The sequence below is a fragment of the Mandrillus leucophaeus genome, unplaced genomic scaffold (assembly GCF_000951045.1).
Source record: "Mandrillus leucophaeus isolate KB7577 unplaced genomic scaffold, Mleu.le_1.0 Scaffold1504, whole genome shotgun sequence".
NCBI lineage: Eukaryota > Metazoa > Chordata > Mammalia > Primates > Cercopithecidae > Mandrillus > Mandrillus leucophaeus.
In genome coordinates, this window is record NW_012101482.1 from 21,795 (window position 1) to 36,390 (window position 14,596).

The window sequence follows — 14,596 nt, forward strand, 5'->3', positions numbered from 1 at the left end:
TACAAATCTATTTTTCATACTCTATTATCTATTGTTTTAGTCAAGATTTGCTAGACTCTGTCATGTAACAACAACAAATCCCCCAATACTGGTGATTTGCAAACCACAGTTAATTTATTACAATACTACATGTCCTTTGCAAGATGGCAGGGGGCCTGTGCTCATCGAGGTCTTTCAGAGACCAAATTGATGAACTAGCCACCATCTTGAACTTTTGTGGTGATTGTGCTAGAGCTCTGAAGGCTCTTATATCAGCAATTAAATGCTTCTGCCTAGAAGCAACGCTTTTTAGTTTTGCTTATAGCCTTGAACTTGAAGCAAGGGCTCACTCAAGAGGCCAGAGAATGCAGTGCTCAGCTTGTGCCCCAGTAGAAGGAGAGAGAATTGGAAATATTTGATGAACAGCACTAACGATATGACACCAACTCAGTTGGGGATACGTTTGTTTTCTACATCATTCAAACCAGAGACCTCAAAGGGACCTTTCTCTCATGTTCATATGATTTTGCATCTTTGGAGCTTTCTCCCAATGTTCCCTTTGTCCTTAGGGTTTTGGCATTGGCTAAGGCCTTACTCTTTTCTCACTTGGAGTATTACAATAACCTTATAACTATCCTCTAAACTTTTAAACGTCACTCTGCTGCCAAAGTGATCATTCTAATATGTTTCACCCTATTTAAGACCCTTCTAAAATTTTCCATCACAAGGTAAATTCCAAGCCTCATACAAGAACTATCCTGTCTGGTGTCTCTTTCCTTTCCAGCCTTTTCTCTTACCAGGCTCCTGTGTGCTAGCCATATTTTTTAATTACTTGCTTCTGGGCCTTTTCGTATGTTTTTCCCTTTGTTTTATCTAGAAAATATTTCACTCCCTATTGCCACGCCACCCTCCTCCCTACAAATACTTTGCTTAAACCTAGAAAATCCCTAATCAGCTTTTAAGATTCACATTTAGGATACTTTTCTCTAAACAGGCTTTCCTGACTTTTTCAAATGGAATGAGGACAATCTCTCTACTTTTTGCTACCAGATTGTCCTATGCATATCATTCTCAAAGCGCTTGTACCATAGTTTATATTAACATTTTTTAGATTGCATGCCTGTCTCCCTCAACTAATCTATAAACATCTTGATAGTAAGGACCTCTTACTAAATGTTGTGTTCTCAGCAGAGTAAGTATGAAGTTCTTGGCACATAGAAAGTGCAAAGTAAATGTCTTTCACATGGCTAAAGATACAAAGCTAAGAAATTAATTTTAAAATCACATCATAGGAAGATAAATTCTGCAAGCACACGATGGTTGATTTTTACAACCTGTATGTTTTGTCCAAAATGAAAAGTGTATGTGGGTATATGTATATGTCTCTTTGTCATGTCCCAACTCAAATATTGGGCAAGTTAATTCACTCTCATAAACTTCAGTTTCCATCTCTCTAAAACTGTCAAAAAGATTAATTATATTATCTGTTTACAGGATTATTGGAAGGTTAACTCAGTTGATTCCTATAGTGAGGGAACTTAGCAAGGTGCTTGTACTAATTTCCTATTGCTCCTGTAACAAATTACCACAAACTTGGTAGCTTAAAAAGATAGCACAAATTTATTATCATAGAGTTAAGAAGTTCAAAATAGGTCTCACTGGGCAAAATTTAGGTGTTCCTTCTGCAGACTCTAAGAGACAATCTATTTTCTTGGTTTTTCTAGCTTCTAAGGCTTCCTGTATTCCTTGGCTTGTGGCTCCTTCCATCTTCAAAACAAGCAATGGTCCATTGAGTTTTTCTCACAGTTCATGACCCTGACACATACTCTCTTATCTCCCTCTTCTACTTATAAAGACCCTTGTGATTATATTGGGCTCACCTGAATAATCCAGGATAGTCTCTTCATCTCAAAATTCTTACTTTAATCACATCTGCAACATCCCTTTTACCACGTAAAGTATGTAAAGCAGAATATTCACAGGTTCTAGGTTTTGGGATGTGTCATCTCTGGGGGAGCATTATTCTCCCTACCACAGTGCCCAATCTCTTCATTACAAGGAATCAGTAAAGTTTGACTTTTATTATTATTAGAATTATATAATATTTCTTAAATATAATTAAATTTTTTTTTGGCTATATAGCTGAAACACTTTTGAGCCAGACTATCTTAATACAAAGTGACTTTCTATTAATAATTTAGCATGAAAAAGCCATAATTTTCTCACTCCAAATTTGGGTTAAGTGATTCACTTCTGAAAATTAGCCATTTTGTGATACTGGGATCCACTTATAGTAAAATGAAATTGATATTTATCTGAGAGTACCTTAGTAGCCCTAAAGAAGACAATTTTATTGTGATTACCATCAATGTGTAGTAATGACTAACAGTTATGGAGAACTTAGTGCCAAGAGCCATTCGAAGTGTTTATATAGGTATTGGCTGATTTGATCCCAATGTTGTAGGACTTCTTCTTAGTTCAGCTAAAAGCTGGGTTCTTGTTACACAGTTACGAAAATTAGGCTCACAGACACTTTGAACGGTGAGAAAACTGGAATTTATTGGGCGAAAAGGAAAAAAAAGGGAAACAGGGATTCTCAGCAAAGTGGGACTCCTGCTAGCCAGTTTACCGCCTCACAAATTGAGTCCCAGATACCACCCCGGAACAGGAGAGGCCAGGCTCCACCCCTCTGCAAACGGTGTGAACCTTCTGAGGCTCCACCCCATTGTGCGCTCCTACCAGGGCCAGACTAGTTGGAGGTTCTGCCGGGGAGCCATTTTTATTTGGCTGTCTCACCACGGCTAGCCCCATGAACAGGTGTTTTATTTTTCCTTCCTTTTACGGCAGTTGAGACTTTGTCCAAAGTTTCAGGGCAAGTGGTAAAGATGGGATTTAAACTCAGGTGGTCAGGCTGTAGGACCTGTACTTTTAACCATAGCGCAATAAACACAGAAATGTAGAAAAGAATGAGGCAGTATTAGAAGAAAAAATACTCTACTTTGGGCTGATATCTCTTAGCATTTTTATAGCTCATCATGATACAGGTTGAAAGCATTTAGTTTTATTGAGTTATAATACTTGCACTTAAAAAAAATGCATTGTAGACAACCAACTGTGTTGGGAGTTGGTCAGCTTCCAGAGATACTTGAAAACAAGTTGTCCAGTGAGTTCAGGCTTTTAAAGACAGTCCTTTAAGTTTATTCTCTCTCTCTCTTTCTCTCCCCACAAAATATACTTTGAAAACATTAACTACAGTGCCTCTCAAATATTATCTTTCTCTTTATTCTGCCAAATTGCTTTCAACACATAAAGCTTAAGAGTAATGAAGCTGCCTTTTTAAAAGAAAGTTGTTATCCAAGTCAGTGTTTTCTTAAAAATGTCGATGTTTCAGAGGACTTCTTAGGATAAACAGATGTTATGAACACTTTATTTTTATTTATTATTATTTTTTTGAGACAGAATTTCACTCCTGTTGCCCAGGCTGGAGTGCAATGGTGTGATCTAGGCTCACTGCAACCTTTACCTGCAGGGTTCAAGCAATTCTCCTGCCACAGCCTCCGTAGTAGCTGAGATTACAGGCGCCCACCACTACGCCCGGCTAATTTGTTTTTTGTGTTTTTAGTAGAGATGGGGTTTCACGTCAGGGTGGTCTAGAACTCCTGACCTCAGGTGATCCACCCACCTCGACCTCCCAAAGTGCTGGGATTATAGGCATAAGCCACTGCACCCAGCCAGATGTTATGAACACTTTAAACACTGTTTGGTTAAAATGATAAAGAAAAGATTATTAATAAGGCTAATTATTACCAAAAAGGAACAACTGTTGAAATATTTTATATGACAAGAAACTCATTATAAGGGAATTACTTGAGGATACAACCGTGAACAATTGGCATTTGCTAAAAGTATGTTGACAGAACTGGATTCCTACTCACAGGTTCAGCAAGATTAAGTAAATCAACTTAAGGGCCTATATATTCATTACAACCACAGTAGCATAAATACCATTTTATGGAAAAAATCTCTTTAAGCCAAAAATAAGGAAGAGAGCAGTTAAATGGATGTAAGTAAAATTATAGGTCATTGATTAGTAAATTATTCTGTATGGATGAAATACATTTCCTATAGTAATTAAGCCTATCACATTTATTTTGATTAGGATAAATTGTAAATCATTTTGAAAATCAGTAAGAATTAAATGAATTCCTTCATTTTACCTACTGCATTGACTTTTACTCATGATCACACAGACAGTTTGGAGAGCATGTTACCTGCAATACGTCATCATGATTTAGCTTTTATGCTTCAATGTTTTATTTAGAATCTTTTGGCAGAGGAAACTGTTGATCTCAGTTAGCTAGAAACAGCTGCTTTTCTATTTTTATTTGTAGTTAATGTTTTCCAAGTGTCAAGCATATGTAGAGAAATTTTTTCCATACACTGATATTAAACATTTTATTTATATTTCTTTTATTTTTAATGGTCCTTGGGACTATTTAGAAAAGTGAGAGCCAATTAGAGCATTCACTGTAAATGCTTTTAGAAAAGAAAATCTCCCTTGGGTATTTCTATGGATGGGTCAATATCACATTTATTTATTTTCGTGGCATGCTCAAGTACAGTGCAATATTCTGGAAACAAAACCTGCTGTCTATTTTGACTGAGTTAAAAATACATGATCTCTTTCCAAGTTTTCAAAAGTTTCTTCCTAAAGACAAAGCAAGGTGGTTTTCAATAATCTTAGGTTTGGTTCTTTGTTTTGTCAATGAATGGATACCTTGAGAAAGTGGCCAGTTGATAATCTTAGTTTAATGAGTGTGGAAAACCAAACATCATATGTTCTCACTCATAAGTGGAAGCTAAGCTATGAGGAGGCAAAGGCATAAGAATGACACAATGAACTTTGGGGACACAGGGGGAAAGTGTGGAAAGAGGGTTAGGGATAAAAGACTACAAGTTGGGTGCAGTGTATACTGCTCATGGCATGTGCCAAACTTCGCGGGGTGCATGGGTGCATCAAAATCCCACAAATCACCACTAAGGGACTTACTCATGTTACCAAACACCACCTGTTTCCCAATAACCTATGGAAGTAAAAATTTTTAAATGAGTATTTCTTATTTCATATAGTTATATTTTTATTTTCTGGTCGAAGATAAAGATATTTTCTTCTTTTAGTTTGTGCTTTAGAGGGTTTTTTTTTTGGTTCCTGTGATACAAGTTTTGATAAATGTATGAGCCCTCCTATTTTTTATTTGCGTATTATGCATAGTTTATGCATAGTTTACTGAAAATTAGTGCAAAATGTGGGAAATAAGCTGATGGCAAGCACCATTGTGTCCTTGGATGACAGATACAGTGAGCGATAGAGCACATGTCCTGGGTCCTGAGTAGCATACAATGACCAGTGAGATTAAGAAACTAAGGAAGCAGGAAGAAAATGCTGTAAGATTCACCACATTTTATTTGTGGTGAGTCTTGGGGGAGGTAGAATTGCCCTAAATTTTTGAAGCACCAGGAAACCTTGATCGGAGACTCAGTTTCTAAACCATTGGCTTATGAGAAAGCCATGTTTCATCACAGGGCTGTGTGATTTGTGGTAGAAAAGAAACTCTTGGTTTTGTGGTTGTCGACCCCAAAAAGGAGGTCATTGCTGTGGCTTTCATCTTTGTCTTTGTGTTTACCTGGTTAGAATGACATATGGGAAAGTAGCTCTAGAGTTTTCTTAATGTATTTTAAAATAAATACTTCTACTAATGTTTCAAACATAGGATTTTTGTTTTGTTTTGTTTTTATCTTTCAGGAACATTACAAAAGGTCTATTTTAAATCAAATGGGAGTGAACCTTTGGTCACTGATGGTGAAATCCAAGGGTCCGATGTTATTCTTACAAATACAATTTATAACCAGAGCACTGTGATTTCTACTGCACATCCCGACCAGCACATTCCAGCCTGGACTACGGATGCTTCTCTCCCAGGGGACCAAAGTCACAGGAATACAAGTAAGTCCAAAGGTGATACATGCTAGAGGCTTTTAATGTCCCACAAGTAGGTTTTTAAGTTCGGAAACCAATCCTTTTAATTCACAATCACTTGCTGGTCACAGAGGAAAATCTCCACTCAGTTTCCCGGTAAGCCTAGCTGAGTGCCCTGTTCTGTTTGTTTGTTTGTTTGTTTGTTTAGACGGAGTCTTGCTCTTGTCACCCAGGCTGGAGTGCAGTGGTGCGATCTGAGCTCTCTGCAACCTCCATCTCCCGGGTTTAAGCAATTCTCCTGCCTCAACCTCTTGAGTAGCTGAGATTACAGGTGCCCTCCACCACATCTGGCTAATTTTTTTTTTTTGTAGTTTTGGTAGAGATGGGGTTTCACCATGTTGGCCAGGCTGGTCTCGAACTCCTGATCTCAAGTGATCCACCCGCCTCAGCCTCCCAAAGTGCTGGGATTACAGGCGTGAGCCACTGCGCCCTGCCAAATTCCCTATTCTTAAACATGAAATGACATCAGCCCAGATGTTCAGGTAGGAATGAGTGAGAAATGAAAATGTATCGATGCCATTCAATATTTCTGAGGTCTGAAAATTTACACTGCTTGCCCCAATATAGTGGCATTCATTCTGTAGTGGTTCATCTGTGAAAGTTTGCACTCCAGTTTTGAAGTTTTTGAAGTTTTAAGTTACTTATTTTGAGTTAATAAGTAAATTAAGTCACTGACATTGTTGTTGGTCCCTTGCAGGAGGACCCATTCAATAACAGGATGCTGAGTGATTTAATGGGAGCTATCCCCCTATTTACTTTTTTTTTTTTTTTTGAGATGGAATCTCTCTCTGTCTCCTAGGCTAGAATGCAGTAGCACAATCTCAGCTCACTACAACCTACACCTCCTGGGTTGAAGCGATTCTCCTGCCTCAGCCTCCTGAGTAGCTGGGATTGTAGGCACGTGCCACCACGCCTAGCTAATTTTTGTATTTTTAGTAGAGACAGAGTTTCACCATGTTGGTCAGGCTGGTCTTGAACTCCTAACCTCATGATCCACCCGCCTTGGCCTCCCAAAGTGCTGGGATTACAGTCGTGAGCCGCTGCACCCAGCCCCCTATTTACTTTTGAGACATTCATGTTTTTGTTTTGTTTTGTTTTTGTTTTTGTTTTTTATCTTGCTTCCTTTTTCACCTTCTATTATTGGCTGTAAAGTTTATTTTATATATTGGTGAATGACAAAAAAAAAAAATCACACCTTGAGAAAAATGGCATGTGCCAAACTCTTCTGCATGAGGACAAACGGAAGGATTTGTCAGTTATTGCAGAAGAAGAGCTGGGAGAGAGAAAAGACAGAAAGTGTGGACACGGGGCATGATGAGGTGATGAGAGGTGACAGATGACATGCTCTGGAATGTGATTCTACCTTTTGATAAAGTTACTGTGCTTCCAGAATACTCGGTGGGAGTGGATTTGTATGGAAAATGCCAAGAAGCTTCAGCTCTGATACAACCAATGCTAATAAAAAATAATCAGAGCACAGTACAGCCACTGCCAGAATTTTATCCATAGTTGTCTGGCCTCTTCATTTCTACTTTCTAAAACAAGGTTATGTGATTGAAAATTACACAAAGCCCATCCACCCATGATCATTGTCTTGAGTGTTTCTCTTTTGTGAAAACCCACAAAGGGATATCACATCTTAGGTCTGAGATGGCGTATTTATTTTTATTTTGAGCCAGGAAAGGGAGGATTAAGTTGACTTTTAGCTATCATAGTATATGTTTGCCAGTGTTTGAGGAAAAGTAGGATTATTCTATTTCTCCAACCCAAAAGAGACAGTTTGGATTCCACTGTTTCACGGAGCACCTATAGGTATTAACTGTTTCTTGTCCATAGTGTTTACCATTGATTCATATGGATTTGGGTTCATTATCTGACAGTATTTTTGCAAACCAGAATTATGCCAAGTTAAATTTATTTTCCTCATGGGTTTAATTTTGAGGTTTTATTTTTCAGTCATGTCTTAAGCACTTCATTATTCTTAAGAACAGTGGTTTTCATCAGAAGCGCAGAAGCAATTTAAACAAAAACTCAGTCAAGTTAATGTGGTTGCAATTACAGTAATTGTTATTTTCTTCTACTAAGCGCATTTGTCTTTATTTTGAAAGTTCCATTATTTGTTAAGATTCTAACAGGATTGACAAACACATGTCCTGAAGAATAAAGAAACCTGTGGCAGTTGTTGCTTAGATTGGAAGTTTGATAGAAGTCTGTCTGACTCATTTGCTCTTCCTATGGCTGGAACGTTGCTTGTGAATATGAGCATAAATTGACATGTAGAAGAAATCCAGGTGAAATTAGGATGGTTAAATGGAAAAAGGCCAAAACCCTAGCATATGTGTCATTTGATGTTGTTAATGTACTTGACAGTTAGCATTAGTCTTTACTGTCTGGCCACATAGACTCAGTATACTGTCAATATCAACTAAAGTTATTTATTGCAAGAAATTTGATAGCTTTCCATACATTTAGGTAATAGTGCAAGCCTGTGATTATAGAAGTTTTAGAGTTTTTAGGGAATGTTTGAATATTTTCTCTGTGATCCTTATAATTAACTGATGAAATACACCAGACTGGTAATAGCATACACCATTTTTTCACGGTGTGAAATTGAGGTTTAGAGAAATTAGTTGATGTATCCAGTATCACTTGCCTAGCAATTAGTAGACATGAAATTTTGATTCAGCTCTTAGGACTCTAAGATCAGTGCTCTTTCAAGTTTTTCATCATCATTTAATCTGATTGTTTTCTTTGCAGTAGCATTATTAAACAAATTTTAAGTTCTGGGAGAGAAGAAAGAGTAGACTTTTTGTTGCTGTTTTTATTGCTGTATAGTCAATGTGTAATAAAATATTAGTTGAATGAATAAATAAATGAACTATAGTCATTTTAAATTTTAATACATGATTTATCACTTTTGCTAGAAGTGCCTGATCACACTTCTACTACTTGATGTGTATTTCACCAATTTTACTTAAAGTATCATTTAATGTCTTAGATCTGTATTAACACCTAGCAGAGGGTTTACTTTTATCCTCCTCTTTTATTATTCTCAAATTAAGATGTTATTTTCAATTCGTGACATATGTAAAAGCTATTTAAATATACTTCAGTCCAAAAATACAATGGTCAGACATTCTATTCTACCCAAATATCCTGGGTAGGAAAAGTACCAAGAAATAGTCTTTTCCTAAGACATTCTTCTTGGAGGTTCTTAATGTAATGCCAAGACATAGAATCCTGCATTTCGTAAAGCTTTAACCGGAATACCCCCTGTATTACACTGTGTAGCATAGTTAGGTTTTGTGAAAGTGAAATAAGTTTTATGTGATATCTGGTACTTCTGAAGTTAACATTAGTTACACTTTGAAAACAAATTATAATGTGAAAAAGGGGCCTATCTGGGGAGGGGGACGAGGGAGGGACCGCATGTTCTCACTCATAGGTGGGAACTGAACAATGAGATCCCTTGGACTCGGAAAGGGGAACATCACACACCGGGGCCTATCACAGGGAGGGGGGAGGGGGGAGGGATTGCATTGGGAGTTATACCTGATGTAAATGACGAGTTGATGGGTGCTGACGAGTTGATGGGTGCAGCATGCCAACATGGCACAAGTATACATATGTAATCAATCTGCATGTTATGCACATGTACCCTAGAACTTAAAGTATAATAGTAATAAAAAAACAACAGAAAAAGAAAAAAAGAAAAAGAAAAAGAAAAAAAAAAAAGAATGTATCAAAGATGACCCTAGGTTTCTGATTGGCTCAACTAGATAGTAAGTAACTGGTTAATTCTGGGAATAAAATTATTCTAACTGTTTATGTAGCTAAATCTAATGCAGTGCTTTTTTTAAACTACATTTAAATCCTGGAATTAAATCCAAGAGCAAATTAAAAAAAAAAAAAAGAAAATAACAAGTACTACAATGTTGACAATGTTTACTCTAAAGGAGACACTATTGGAGATTAACTTTTAATTTCTCAATCAATATTTACATTATTGCAAGAAATATATATGGGAAACTGGGAAATGTGGCATATACTTCCAAATATAATATCTATTAAAATGAAATATATACATATATTTAACCTGGGTAGCTAATGTTGTATAACATTCCATATAATAATAATGCTGTTTTAATAATAATAATAAAAAAAGGAAAAGGCCCATAGTTAATGTTCATACTATGTTTCAGCAAGGAATTTTTCTAGGTTGTATTCTGTATCTGGGATTTTATTTTCACCATTTTTTCCTTATGTATTTTATAACTATTTAAATATATATTTAACTTTAACGAAAGGGAAAACTTCTGCCAACCAAGACCTTTTGGGTAAAAGATAACATGGAACACAATAAAATAACCTAGTAACTCTGATAAGAAGTTAAAGTGACAAGAGAGTAAATTCATGTGCTGAAAGCTTAGGGTGTTCTGTTCTCTTATCACATCTTTGATAACTAGATCCTAAATCTTCTATTTCAGATGAAAATGCATTATCCCTCTCATGTACTTTTCTAAATATCTGCTTTTTTGAGATATAATTCATATACCATAAAACTCATTCTTTCAATGTGTACATTCAGCAATTTTCAAATATATCGCAGTGTTGCATAATCATCACCACTATCTAATTTTTGAATATTCTCATCGTTGCAAAAAAAAAGTCATATTCCCCGCCCCCTATTTCCCCTTTCCCTTAACTCCTGGCCAAAACTAATCTAGTTTCAATCTCTATGGATTTTCTTATTCTGAAATTTTTATATGAAAAGCATCAGACAATATGTGGTCCTTTGTATCTCCCTTCTTTTATTTTGCATGATGCTTTCAGAATGCATCCATGATGTAGCATGTGTCAGTACTTCATTTCTTTTTAGTGCTGAATAATATTCCATCATGTGGCTGTATCACATTTTTCTTTATCCAGTCATCCATTGTTAAAAATTAGGGTTGCATATACATTTTTAAAAACTATTATCAATAATGCTTCTATGAATATTCATGTACAAGTTTTTGTGTGGAAATGTTTCCAGTTCTCTTGTGTTTATACCTAGAAATGGAATTGTGTTATTTATCTGTTTCCTTACTTGTCTTCAGTCTAGTTGTTCTATCCATTATTGAAAGTGGGGTATTCATGTCGTCAACTACTATTTCTTTTCTTTTCTTTTTTTTTTTCTTTCTTTCTTTCTTTTTTTTTTTTTTTTTTTTTTTTGAGATGGAGTCTCACTCTGTTGCCCAGGCTGGAGTGCAATGGTGTGATCTAGGCTCACTGCAACCTTTACCTGCAGGGTTCAAGCAATTCTCCTGCCACAGCCTCCGTAGTAGCTGAGATTACAGGCGCCCACCACTACGCCCGGCTAATTTGTTTTTTGTGTTTTTAGTAGAGATGGGGTTTCACGTCAGGGTGGTCTAGAACTCCTGACCTCAGGTGATCCACCCACCTCGACCTCCCAAAGTGCTGGGATTATAGGCATAAGCCACTGCACCCAGCCAGATGTTATGAACACTTTAAACACTGTTTGGTTAAAATGATAAAGAAAAGATTATTAATAAGGCTAATTATTACCAAAAAGGAACAACTGTTGAAATATTTTATATGACAAGAAACTCATTATAAGGGAATTACTTGAGGATACAACCGTGAACAATTGGCATTTGCTAAAAGTATGTTGACAGAACTGGATTCCTACTCACAGGTTCAGCAAGATTAAGTAAATCAACTTAAGGGCCTATATATTCATTACAACCACAGTAGCATAAATACCATTTTATGGAAAAAATCTCTTTAAGCCAAAAATAAGGAAGAGAGCAGTTAAATGGATGTAAGTAAAATTATAGGTCATTGATTAGTAAATTATTCTGTATGGATGAAATACATTTCCTATAGTAATTAAGCCTATCACATTTATTTTGATTAGGATAAATTGTAAATCATTTTGAAAATCAGTAAGAATTAAATGAATTCCTTCATTTTACCTACTGCATTGACTTTTACTCATGATCACACAGACAGTTTGGAGAGCATGTTACCTGCAATACGTCATCATGATTTAGCTTTTATGCTTCAATGTTTTATTTAGAATCTTTTGGCAGAGGAAACTGTTGATCTCAGTTAGCTAGAAACAGCTGCTTTTCTATTTTTATTTGTAGTTAATGTTTTCCAAGTGTCAAGCATATGTAGAGAAATTTTTTCCATACACTGATATTAAACATTTTATTTATATTTCTTTTATTTTTAATGGTCCTTGGGACTATTTAGAAAAGTGAGAGCCAATTAGAGCATTCACTGTAAATGCTTTTAGAAAAGAAAATCTCCCTTGGGTATTTCTATGGATGGGTCAATATCACATTTATTTATTTTCGTGGCATGCTCAAGTACAGTGCAATATTCTGGAAACAAAACCTGCTGTCTATTTTGACTGAGTTAAAAATACATGATCTCTTTCCAAGTTTTCAAAAGTTTCTTCCTAAAGACAAAGCAAGGTGGTTTTCAATAATCTTAGGTTTGGTTCTTTGTTTTGTCAATGAATGGATACCTTGAGAAAGTGGCCAGTTGATAATCTTAGTTTAATGAGTGTGGAAAACCAAACATCATATGTTCTCACTCATAAGTGGAAGCTAAGCTATGAGGAGGCAAAGGCATAAGAATGACACAATGAACTTTGGGGACACAGGGGGAAAGTGTGGAAAGAGGGTTAGGGATAAAAGACTACAAGTTGGGTGCAGTGTATACTGCTCATGGCATGTGCCAAACTTCGCGGGGTGCATGGGTGCATCAAAATCCCACAAATCACCACTAAGGGACTTACTCATGTTACCAAACACCACCTGTTTCCCAATAACCTATGGAAGTAAAAATTTTTAAATGAGTATTTCTTATTTCATATAGTTATATTTTTATTTTCTGGTCGAAGATAAAGATATTTTCTTCTTTTAGTTTGTGCTTTAGAGGGTTTTTTTTTTGGTTCCTGTGATACAAGTTTTGATAAATGTATGAGCCCTCCTATTTTTTATTTGCGTATTATGCATAGTTTATGCATAGTTTACTGAAAATTAGTGCAAAATGTGGGAAATAAGCTGATGGCAAGCACCATTGTGTCCTTGGATGACAGATACAGTGAGCGATAGAGCACATGTCCTGGGTCCTGAGTAGCATACAATGACCAGTGAGATTAAGAAACTAAGGAAGCAGGAAGAAAATGCTGTAAGATTCACCACATTTTATTTGTGGTGAGTCTTGGGGGAGGTAGAATTGCCCTAAATTTTTGAAGCACCAGGAAACCTTGATCGGAGACTCAGTTTCTAAACCATTGGCTTATGAGAAAGCCATGTTTCATCACAGGGCTGTGTGATTTGTGGTAGAAAAGAAACTCTTGGTTTTGTGGTTGTCGACCCCAAAAAGGAGGTCATTGCTGTGGCTTTCATCTTTGTCTTTGTGTTTACCTGGTTAGAATGACATATGGGAAAGTAGCTCTAGAGTTTTCTTAATGTATTTTAAAATAAATACTTCTACTAATGTTTCAAACATAGGATTTTTGTTTTGTTTTGTTTTTATCTTTCAGGAACATTACAAAAGGTCTATTTTAAATCAAATGGGAGTGAACCTTTGGTCACTGATGGTGAAATCCAAGGGTCCGATGTTATTCTTACAAATACAATTTATAACCAGAGCACTGTGATTTCTACTGCACATCCCGACCAGCACATTCCAGCCTGGACTACGGATGCTTCTCTCCCAGGGGACCAAAGTCACAGGAATACAAGTAAGTCCAAAGGTGATACATGCTAGAGGCTTTTAATGTCCCACAAGTAGGTTTTTAAGTTCGGAAACCAATCCTTTTAATTCACAATCACTTGCTGGTCACAGAGGAAAATCTCCACTCAGTTTCCCGGTAAGCCTAGCTGAGTGCCCTGTTCTGTTTGTTTGTTTGTTTGTTTGTTTAGACGGAGTCTTGCTCTTGTCACCCAGGCTGGAGTGCAGTGGTGCGATCTGAGCTCTCTGCAACCTCCATCTCCCGGGTTTAAGCAATTCTCCTGCCTCAACCTCTTGAGTAGCTGAGATTACAGGTGCCCTCCACCACATCTGGCTAATTTTTTTTTTTTGTAGTTTTGGTAGAGATGGGGTTTCACCATGTTGGCCAGGCTGGTCTCGAACTCCTGATCTCAAGTGATCCACCCGCCTCAGCCTCCCAAAGTGCTGGGATTACAGGCGTGAGCCACTGCGCCCTGCCAAATTCCCTATTCTTAAACATGAAATGACATCAGCCCAGATGTTCAGGTAGGAATGAGTGAGAAATGAAAATGTATCGATGCCATTCAATATTTCTGAGGTCTGAAAATTTACACTGCTTGCCCCAATATAGTGGCATTCATTCTGTAGTGGTTCATCTGTGAAAGTTTGCACTCCAGTTTTGAAGTTTTTGAAGTTTTAAGTTACTTATTTTGAGTTAATAAGTAAATTAAGTCACTGACATTGTTGTTGGTCCCTTGCAGGAGGACCCATTCAATAACAGGATGCTGAGTGATTTAATGGGAGCTATCCCCCTATTTACTTTTTTTTTTTTTTTTGAGATGGAAT

At 36.7% G+C, this 14,596-nt stretch overlaps 1 protein-coding gene across 4 annotated transcripts in view; it reads left to right on the plus strand.

Annotated features, from left to right (window-relative positions):
* Positions 1 to 14,596, plus strand: part of CORIN (corin, serine peptidase) — a 222,459-nt gene that overhangs the window by 14,227 nt on the left and 193,636 nt on the right. The window contains exons 1-2 of one of the 4 annotated variants that reach the window (XM_011975031.1): positions 2,757 to 2,796; positions 13,581 to 13,781. The exons of 2 other annotated variants lie outside the window; for them this stretch is intronic. Coding sequence is in view for 1 of the 2 variants with exons in the window: in XM_011975028.1 (XP_011830418.1) it covers positions 5,783 to 5,983 (201 nt within the window). In the remaining variant the exon portion in view is untranslated. Of the gene's footprint in view, positions 1 to 2,756; positions 2,797 to 5,782; positions 5,984 to 13,580; positions 13,782 to 14,596 lie in introns of those variants that run through there. One more of the 4 variants, XM_011975028.1, reaches the window with a different exon arrangement.